The following is an 11,616-nucleotide window of genomic DNA, read 5'->3' on the forward strand; positions in this document are numbered from 1 at the left end:
CTTATAAACTGTGTGATTTCCCCAATGTAACCTTCAGCATGACTGCCTTGAATGACACAGTGGGTGACTTAATCTCCCATAAGAATATCTATCCTAGATGTATGCAACTATTTGCTTGCTGATGACCATTTGGATATAATTCTAATCCACTCGTAATTTGGTCCCTTGGCTCTTTGAGGTTGATCTGTCCGGCTGAGTATTAGATAGAGTAAGGTTCTTCTTCGTTACAGACTCTGCCTGTCTTATATGGGAGGACAGATGCGGACATCAGGGCAACTGTTGGTTATACGATTCGGACAAGTTCCGAGTCATCATCCACGCAGTTCCAGCGGGTAAGGGACCATCATTTCTTCAGCTGAACAATCCAACCATATTCTCTGTGACTTCTCCACTTCAACTATTTCATACTGCAATTTTTTTCACATAAATAATTAAACCATAGCTTAAATATCCTACTGTTCTGAAGCATATCTAACGTAATTAATTATATTGTTTTTGGACATACTCTCGAAGTGGGCAGTACCTCACAAGAATATTTCCAAAATGCTCAGTAGAACACACAAGGCACCTGGGCACAACTCATTCTTCCTACCCACAGGGGTCAGCCATTTAATACTCTCTTCGCATTTTTATATTTTCTATGGCTGTCGCCAGGTGATTCTATTCATCCCTGTAGCTACCCTCACCATACCAACCCCTTACGTACCAGCTGGCCTTTTTTTTTGTAATTTTTCTTTTGGCCAGGCTGTTTCAATCAGTCCCGCGGCACCTCACAGCCACTCAAGGCAGATTATGATCTAACTTGAGCCTTTTTTCCTGTGTCGGGTGTCACATTTTCTATACTTTTTCCACCTTGGGTCAGGCCCGCTTCTCTTTGTGAATCAGTGGTTCTTAACCCATTCAACTCCGATGACAAGATGTCTTGTCATTTGGTAAAATAAAACAAAAAATCATAAAACACCAAAATGTTTGATCAAACACCAGAAAAATATGACGTCAATCCTCGCTTCGCTCGCAGCGAAGTGAGGACTGACGTCATATTTTTCTGGTGTTTGATCAAACATTTTGGTGTTTTATGATTTTTTGTTTTATTTTACCAAATGACAAGACATCTTGTCATCGGAGTTTAATGGGTTAACCCGGGGTATGTACCTTGACCCTGGGGGTACGAGACATGATAGCCAGTGCAATGGCACTGTATATTTACAATGAGAAAGCAAAGCAAGGTTTGTATCACTAATCCTTTTCATATGTTTGCACTGCATTTATATTGGATGGGGGCATGAGAAAATGTTTTCTGAGATATCAAGGGGTACTAAGGTTACGGTTAAGAACCACTGGTCTGCCTCTGCTACAGAAACTTACGATGTGAGCCTACACGTGGTAGGCCAGAGAGTAGGACGTCGGAGTGAATCGTTCCCCCCCTTTTGTTCGTTCTTCAAATCCCATCAACATCCTCAACTTTATTTGGAGTCGATAGATTTCTGGAGAAGCCTAAGATCGCGAGGATCGTTGCCGAATGCTACGGGGCTGCGGGTTATCAAGGAGATTGGGACTGTTACCTGCCACTTTCCATCCAAGCAGATTTTTTTTTTTTTTTTTTATGTTTTCATGCCAGTAGATCTGCTCTTTTATATATTTGTTCATCTATTTATATATTTATTTAGTTATTGTTTGCTCACACATACTACCTCATCCCCCATCCCCCCGCCCATTCCACCTCATGCATCACATCATCATCCATATACAACCATTCTCCATTCACCCCTGTCTTCTGTCCTCTCCCGACCTTCCTCAACAGACATTCCCCTCTTCCCCAAAGCCCCCTTCACCCCATCCATCCACCTCATCCTAGAACGTCCCCTCATGTTCACTCCCTCCACATCTGCCTTCCATACCTCTTTTACTAGTCTTTCTTCACTCATTCTTTCCATGTGTCCAAACCATCCTAATACTCTTTCATCAACCCTATCTCCCAACTCCCTTTCCATCCCCGTTCTTCTCCTCACCTCCTCATTTCTCACTCTATCTAGCCTAGTAACCCCCATCATACCTCTCAGTCACCTCATCTCAAACACATTCAAACTCCTTCTCTCTTCCTCTCTTATGTTCCATGTTTCTGCCCCATACAGTGCTGTTGGCACAATCACTCCTTCATACAGTCTCCTCTTAGCATCCATTCCCAAATGTCTATTCCTCATTACACTCTTCAATCCACCAAGGCATTTACTCGCTTCTCTCAATCTACATTCTACCTCCTTCACTCCACCTTTTTCTGCCACATTTGCACCCAAGTATCTAAAACTATCCACTTCCTCCAGTCGCTCTCCCTTAATGCTCACTTCCAGTCTACTGCCACTTTCACCCCTTGTACATCTTATCACCTTACTTTTACCCACATTTATCTTTAGCTTTCTTCTATCACATACTCTCCCAAACTCTGTCACCAACTTCCTCAGTCCCTCCTCCGATCCTGCCACAAGCGCAGTGCCGTCAGCAAACAACAGCTGGCTCACCTTCCACTTTTCTCCATTTTCTTTAACCATCTCCAATCCCTGACCCACTACCCTTGCATTTACCTCTCGCACTACCTCATCCATGTATAAGTTGAACAGCCAGGGCGACATAACGCATCCTTGACGAAGTCCCACCTTTACCTCGAACCACACTCTCTCCATTTCTAATCCTGACACAAGCTCTACTACTCTCATGAAAATGAAGTCCGAAGGGATTTCTCCCCGTCTTCTCCTTTTATGCATGGGGGGACGGAGAGGGGGGGGGCGCCGATTTAATGAAGCGGCCTTGCTGTGGATGTGCTGTGTCTGGCGACACTGCTTCTGACCCAGGGTGCAGGGATGACCCGTCATCCAGGAGCTGCTAAGATAAGAGGGAGGGTGGAGCGGTGTGGAGTGTATTCAGGGATGGAATGGGTGGGAATGATTTCATACCTTTTCCTTTTTGGCTACCTCCCTTGTAAGGGGGGAAAAAGCCTTGGTATATGTATGTATGTAGTTATTGTTTAATTGACTTGTTTCTTAATGCATTTATTTACCCATTAATTTATTTATTTGTTATTTACTTGTTTTTGCATCTCCTTCCATTCTTTCCAGCACTCATCCTGATCTCAGTGCTAGGGGACATCGTCATCTTTCGATATAGCGACACCCTCAAGCTTTACGGCGAGGAGGACGACGACGAAGAAGAAGAAAAGGAGAAAGAAAACGGCGACAAGACGAAGGCGACGTTGGAGATCGAAGCTTCGATCTCGCAAGTCTGAAACGCCTTCGAGGGAGAAACTCCCGAAGACAATCACACAGACACACCCAATACCTTGGGATTTAGATTAATTTTTATATTGTGTTGTTCTAATCGTCTTTATTTCTGTTCTGTTTTTAGCTTTATATTTTTTTGTCTGTATCTATTTATTCATTTTATTGTTTTTTTTTTATTTTGTCTTTTTTATTTCGTTTATATATTTTTTCATATTGGCGAATCCGGTTTTTATTTCGACTTTATTTATATTCTGTTTTCATTTTTATCACTATTTTTATTTCTGTTTGTCTATTCACTTTATTACTCTATTTTATATATATATATATATATTTTTTTTTTCTCTCTTTATTTTCATTTCTTTCTTTTTTTTTGGGTGGGAAAGATATACATTTCATCGACTGATCTTTCCTGTACAGATGATCAGCTCCAGATCACTGCATATCATACTTCATTATCTTCGTTTGATGTTTGACCAATCCATTTACTGATCCCTGTACAAATGATTAGTTACTGATCGCATCTTGTCGGATGATCTACCCTCAACAGCTGATCAGTCGCTGATCAAAGCATTACGTCACACAGTTCATCTTCTGTTAGGATCATCATTTGCCCATGATCACAAATATATATTATATTATATATATACATATATATATATATAAATATATATATATATATATATATAATATATATATATATATATATACAGTATATATATATGTTTGAAAGACAATCATTATATGTGTGATACCAGTCGTAAGTGCTCTTCTTTATACTTTGGCGTATATGTGTATATACCTATATATAAACACCTGTTGAATGACATGTGAAATAATATTTTTGTACATATATTTGTATGTGTAAATAAATACACAGCTTTATATTATATACATAACATATCATACTTATACTATACATCCATACACATTGAGGAGGGAGGAAAGGAGGGAAGGATGAAAGGAATATGGGAGAATGGGATATATATATATATATATATACACATATATATATATATATATATATATATAATATATATACATATATATATACATATATATACATATACATATATATATATGTAAATATATATATATATATATATATTGATAATGACCCACTTTCGGAGAATAAGCGAAAGTAAAAAGATCCATATTTTCGATCACTAACTGTGGTCCTCTTCTGCTGAAGAGGATCACAGTTAGTGACCGAAATATACGGATCTTATTACTTTCGCTTATTCTTCTCCGAAAGTGGGTCATTAGTATAATTTTACCAATGTGCTACGACATTACTTTGTTGTGATATATATATACACACACACACAGAAAGATGAAAATAGAGAACAAGAGAGAGATTGGAAGATAGAGAGGAGTGGAAGGAAAAGAGTGGAAGCGGAAAAAAGAGGAAGAGTGAGGAAGAGAGGAAGAGGAAAGAGGAACAGTAAGAGAGAAATAAAAAACATTTCATTTATTCAGACTTTAGTTTACATTGAAATCACAATATTTAACTTATATTCTCCATACATTTATAAGCATAAGATGTATTTTGAAACAAATAAATTTGTTACGAATCACGTCATTCTTTGTATTTGCCATTGTATAAAATTTATTTTCTTGAATTATCAACTTCCTGGGACCAACAACGGGTACTTGTAAGAAGGACGTCATATAGAATCATCTCCCTGTCTTCTAAACCTGTTAACAACTTCAACTCAATTCGGTGGTGCGACCCCTAGGGGATGGCATTTGGTTCCCGGGCCGGGACAAAGATTCTTGTCAATTCCATCTACATTTCCTCCATCTTCATTTAAAAGGAGAGATGACAGCCGATGACTGTTCCCCTCCCCACTTACGCCGGAGACAGTCCCATACAACAGAATAGTCCAATGTCTTTTATCGGAGTGGTTCATGCAAAGGACCGTTGGCAAATACTGTGGGGTCGTGGGTTTCCAATTACTGGTACGCAATGCAACATTGTTATTGATTTCCTGTGTCGAACTCATGAGCAGGTGGTCGCGAGTTCGATTCCTGGGACACTATGCAGGTTTCCTGTGTAGGTTCCAAATACTTCTAGCCAGGCATAGAGGTGACCCTAACATCATTTATAAAAAAAAAAAAAAAAAAAAAAAAAAAAAAAAAAAAATCACTTCGTGTGATTTATTTGTTATCATTGTTATTTTTTTTTCTAAGGCCGGGTTATCATATTTCATATGTTGCTATTGTATTTCCTTCAAATAAGATCGACGAAAGACAATATATTTTGACGCATAAATGCCATACATACATATACCAAAGGCTTTTTCCCCCTTACAAGGGAGGTAGCCAAAAAACAAAGGCATAAAAACCATTCCCACCCATTCCATCCCCAATACGCTCCTCCCTCTCTTATAAATGCCAAAAATCAAAATGAATTGCAAGAAATATTAAATATGGCAACATTTATTCCTCTCGTACCTTATTAACCTACTGTGTAAAAAGTAATATATTTTACCTACTGCAGCTGAGAACTGAAATTGACAGGATTGTATGGTTGCTTCAGTATATGGAAAAAACAAAGTATAATTCATTATTTACTCTTATATGCCTATCATATTTCGGATCAACTGTAGAATTATATCCCATATTTCAAAATAAAAACTACAATTACAATGCAAAAGTTACACTGCAAAATCAATGAAAAACACATCTGATGTAGAAGTTTAGACTTTTTTGCTGGATTTACGATTGAATTATGAAACAAAACTACCCAGGAAAAAATAGTCAGGGCTAAATATATTGTAGAGAATAGTAAATATAGTAACAGAAAATAGAAAATGTGTTATGGGGCCAATGACTAAAGAAATTTTTCTTGGAAAAAGTACATCTATTTTATCAAATAATGTCGTGGAAAATGACATGAATTACTTGATTCCCATGATTCGGTTTGATGGTGTTTATCATTACACCATGCCAACGCGTAGTGTCTCCCTTCACGTTTCCTCAGCCTTCAATATGGTGTTTAGATGGATAGACTTTATTTGGCAAAGAATCAATATACATGAAGTGCAGATAATGACAAGAACACATAGTTCGAAATAATAATTGCAAATTGCCGAGGATACCACAAAAAAAAAAAAACATGTACGCGTATTTCCATTGTGGTCCTCAGATTACCATTGCATTGTGGTCCTAGTCGTCTAGGGATGTCTCCAGTTTGGCTACGAACTTATCCACCAGGTGTTTGAAAGAGTCCACTAAGCAACCCTTTTTATCTCGGGCCACTTTTGGGGGTGCAGTTGAAAAGTCTGGCAGCTCTATATCTGAAGATATTATACTGTAGTGATCCAGTTCTGCCACGCTAAACAGTGTTGACAGTCACAGTGCAACTTCTGCCTCTGCATCTGCGTTCAGACACATGACATTTATAATTATGGGGTTTGTCAGATTTGGCACTTTTTCCTCCATTATTTTCCATAGATATGTCATGCTGTACCTATCCCGTCTTCTCTCCAAAGAGTAGAGATTCAGTTACTTTAGCCTTTCTGAGTAACTGTGATCTAATTAAGTGCTCTATGTTTTTAGTGAATTGTCTGGATTTTCTCTAACAGATTTCGTTTGCACTGGTTGGACTCCATAGATGGGCACAGTAGTCTAGCCTTGGCAGTACAAGTTGGGCCACGTATTACTGTAGGATGGTATAGGAGGTGTGTCTTCAATTTCTTGTAGGAAGACATCCAGCCGTCTTTTGAATAATTCCACTGTGCAGAAGGTGTCTTCAGATGATTGGGGGAACTACTGAAGAGCTTGGGGACCACTCTGGTGAAGGAGTTTGCTCACAGAGATATGGTGCTCCTTGTGCTGCTGGCCATTCCTTCAACATAGCAAGATCTCCCTCTCGTAAAACAGAAAAGTGTTACAAAAAGATCAAAATGTGCTGTAGGTAGGGATCATAGAATAGTAAATTCTATTCTAAATTTAACTGCAGAGCTGAAAGAAATAAAACAGTGAGAAGAAAAATAATCATAAATGGGAAGCTTAGTAAACTAGTTAAAGAAACCTCTAGTATCTAGCTAGGAAATTCAGTCGAACATTGTAAAAATCAGCAACTCCAGAGTACCTGAGGTTTGTTTATTTTACGAGCTTATGTTTGGGAAGGCTCATCTAAACCAGCTCATTCTAAGAATGGCCAACCTTTACAAGCTTGTCTAAAAACCTAATCTAACCAAGTCTAGCCTAACCTGACCTAACCCAACCCAACCCAACCAAGCCTAGCCTATCCAAACCTAACCCAACCCAATCCCACCATAACCTAAACAACCGTCACCAACCCAACCTAACCCAGCCCAGCATAACCGTACCTAACCTAACTAAACCCAACCCAAAATAAACAAATCTAACCTCAACCACCACAAAACAAAATGCACCAGTATTCTTACAAATGTTGTCCCCCCTTTCCTTCATTATTCCATTAGTAAAGACACAAAAAAAAATTAATTTGATGAAGCATCAGCTCTATCAGTCAGCAAGTAACTCTGTGTGAGGTATTTTAAAGAAGACATTTCATCACTCATAACAAACTTCCTGACACTATTACCAGTTGCTTCATTTATGACATTCTCAGACATCAAATCTTATTTTTATGAAAATAGTATTCTGATTTGCAATATTATGGGGCCAGGTAATGATGGTGCATCTGATATATGTGATATCAATAACTGTGTATACAGAGATAAAAGAATATTCTCCTCACTGTTTTTGTGAAATGTACATGCCAGTCTAAAACTGTGGGGAAAAAGCATATTCACTTCCTTCAAATCTCTCATTTTTCCTCTGCGAATTTGCAAAGTGGTTTAAACTTAATTCCGATTGAAGGAATGACTGACAAATTGTTTAATATAATGAATGCTAGTATTCCTGAAGGACACCTTACTAAATTTCTTAGTTCTTCAGAGACTTAGTGGCTGGTGATTGAGAAAGTTATTTACTCAGTTATAACTCCTTGGTAAGAACTTATTTCAGGTCTAATAGGAAAAAAAAAATACAGCTGTAAAACCTCACTTGAAATGCTGAATGACAAGTCAAATTATCTATATTTGTTGTTTAATTCTCCACTGATAAATAAATCTGAACAAGAGAATGATTCATTTTAGCATATAAATACCTATCAGTGCCAATTGCTGAAATTCTTAAATTATTTTTACATTTCACTAAGGAGTAGAATATGCAAATATGAATTCTTAAGAATGTGAAAAGGTTGAAGATACAAGTATGCACATAAAACTTATGACTGAATCATGTTTGGGAGTAAAATTTTTACAAAGAATTGTTACAAACAAAATTTTCAAGTGAACTGGTGCTCAACATAAAATAAAGGTGCCTGATTTTTTTTTTTTAATAGCGGTAAATGAAGTGATTAAGAGGTTGCCAGAGATATTCAAATTTCATGATATATTGTAGTCCTTTCACCCAGATATTCTTCTCTCCCAGAGAAGTGTTAAATTTCAGGAATTGAACCTAAAAGACTTTGTCATTACAAACACAGATCTAGATCAGTTAGAAAAAGAAGACATTAATATTAGGCTACACAGATGTAGATCAGTTAGAAAAAGAAGACATAAATATTAGGCTTTGCGATATTTTTGAAAAACATGAAAGTATGTGTGCCCCCGAGTTATTAGTCTAGGAGAGGAACATTTTATAATGTGATCCAACAGCTGGTTGGATCAAAGGCTAGCTAGGTGAAACCTTTTTCAAAAGGATTACTACTGATGTACCCTGGTGACAAATAAAATTTCTTGATCTCCTAAATATTAACTGTGTCAATGGACGATGAGATCTTTTCATAAGTTTCTGAATCGACTGAAAATGAAGGCGGTGGTACCCAAGGGTTTGCACGTGGTAACATCTCTCAAGAGACAGTACACATGGTTCTCGGAGTTAGACAGGACCTCCGTGACACCCCTGGCCATTCAAGCACGTGGCATGGGCTTGATCAAGAGCATTTTGATCAAGTGATCCCAGACAACTTGTATCTGTTATTTTGTTTGATCTTTGGAGGTATGGAGAAACTCTATGATGAGACTGATGAAGAACAAAACAGCATCAAATAGACTTTGTGTAGTTTTGCCCAGGATATTGTGTATGGAATGTAACAGAAGGGAGCTGACACCAAATCATATCACTCTTCATCAGGCTGCATACTCTAAAGCTCTTTTTGACCTGTTCCATGCAGCCAATCATACCATAGGTATTGACCGTGTCCGTAGATTTGACACAAGCATAGCTGATGATATTGTGGACAGGTTTTCCAAGAATGGCTATGTTTATGTTCCAGACATCATTAAGAAAGATTGATCTACTGTTCATGTGACAACATAAATGTACTTCAAGCAACTCCTGATGACAAAAATACATTCCACTGCATGCATATGATGTAACACAAACTCTGCTTTCAGTTGCCATGGGCAATTTTCCATAGTCAGCTACTGGTTAATGGAATTTACCATGATGGAGAGCTTGCACTAATTGAGCAGTTTGTGTGCCTTCTCTGTGGTTCCGCTACATTACCATATGTTAACCAATATTTGATAATGTAGTAGAACCATACAGAAGGTACACAAATTGCTTAATTGGTGCAAGATGGCCAAGGACTTTTAGATGTTGTCTCCAACTAGGGGTGCACTGAAACTGCACATTTTATGTGCCAACTACCAGGCAAAGATTTGGTTCCAAACAGATCAGGAACACATCCAGAGGTCTCCACTGGATAATCAGCTTGGATAAAAGAAAAAAAAAGTTTCCTGGTTCCTGTTTGGACAACACTGCCTCCTATCCCAGATGTTGTCTTCAGCTTGTGACCTATGCATGCAAATCCAAATAGGCAACTCAATGCTGTCATACCTGTGGCTATGACATATTCATAGTAGGGTGTTGCAACCCAGCAGCCCCAGATGCAAATGGTTCATCTGAACTTTATAATTTATTCAGCCCATAAAGTCATAATATATTTGTATTAACTGAAATTACTGAAAAGAAAAGAGTGCCACATTTGTGACTAATGCATTTTTATATGTACATATTTCAGTAAAAGGGGCATTGGAAAAGAGGGGAATGTCTGTTAAGGAAGGACAGGAGATAGGAGTAAATGGAGAATGGTTGTGTATGGATGACGCTGTGATGCATGAGGGGGAGTGGGTGGGGGGTGAGGGAATACGTGTGAGAAATAAATTGATGCAGCCTGAAGGGATTTCTCCCCATCTCCTTTTCTGCATGAGGGGACGGAGAGGTGCGGTCGCTGATTTAATGAAGCAGCCTTGCTGTGGATGTGCTGTGTCTGACCCAAAGCAATGGACAGGATGCAGGGATGACCCGTCATCCAGGAGGTGCCAAGATAAGAGGGAGGGGAGAGGAGTATGAAGGGGATGGAATGGGTGGGAGTGGTTTCTATGCCTTTGTTTTCTGGCTACCTCCCTTGTAAGGGGGAAAAAGCCTTTGGTATATGTATGTATGTGTGTATTGCACTTCAAACAACACATGACTCTAAAGCCCAGAGTTACCAAGCATGATTTGATCTTCTGAATAGATAACTACCTGATTTTGCTGTTTGACCTTGTAACTATGTTTAAGGTTGCATCTACCTATAGTAGCCTACACCTTTTTCTTAACTCAGTAACTGATTGATCTGGCATGGATGCCTGGTATTAACAAGGAATGCCCTCAAAAGTAAAAGAAAAATATGTATCAACTTTAGCCGACCCGCTACTTTAAATATTAACCGAAGGTTTTCGAAAATAGGAATATGACCGCTGTATTTTACATGTTGCAATGAAACCTTTAAGTTAAAATTATTCAGTTTTATCTCAATTTTCATTTACAATTTTTTTCCAATAAGTCATGTCAAATGAATTTAACTTTCTGTTCTGTGTAAAGTTGGCAGTTGCCTTTTTTCCAAATTTATTTCGGAAATAAGACTAGAGCTGCAATGAAATATTAGAATTGTGAAGTGAACGTTAGCTTTCGATTAAGTTATTGTAAACAAAACGTTTTATTGAATACTGTGGTAAAATAGTTGTTTTATTTTCTGTTTTCAATGTCAGCCTGCTAGTTGCCAGAAAATGACGTAATTCTGACTCATATATGCCATATAGGTTGGGGAACATCGGACAGCCTTGAGCTCAAGGTGAGCATTGTATCTAGTCACTAATAAATTCACGTAAATATATTTGTGTTTCCCTACCCATTTAAAACAAATACCTATGGTTAGAAAACAGTCCAGTTACCATCTAAATAGCCAGTCAGCGCGTGCCTTGCACCCTTCCCACCTCTCACTCACGTGAGATTTGTATCACGTGGATATAGAACAACT

General features: G+C 38.2%; 1 protein-coding gene across 1 annotated transcript in view; it reads left to right on the top strand.

The window, feature by feature from the left end:
• Positions 1 to 3,587, top strand: part of LOC143040650 (solute carrier organic anion transporter family member 74D-like) — a 40,064-nt gene extending 36,477 nt beyond the window's left edge. The window contains exons 14-15 of the mRNA XM_076211874.1: positions 231 to 332; positions 3,111 to 3,587. Of these exons, the coding sequence (XP_076067989.1) occupies positions 231 to 332; positions 3,111 to 3,277 (269 nt within the window). The 3' untranslated portion in view covers positions 3,278 to 3,587. The remainder of the gene's footprint in view (positions 1 to 230; positions 333 to 3,110) is intronic.
• Positions 3,588 to 11,616: the final 8,029 nt, after the last annotated feature.

The sequence above is a fragment of the Oratosquilla oratoria genome, chromosome 29 (assembly GCF_046742065.1).
Source record: "Oratosquilla oratoria isolate Oo_2021 chromosome 29, ASM4674206v1, whole genome shotgun sequence".
NCBI classification, from domain to species: domain Eukaryota; kingdom Metazoa; phylum Arthropoda; class Malacostraca; order Stomatopoda; family Squillidae; genus Oratosquilla; species Oratosquilla oratoria.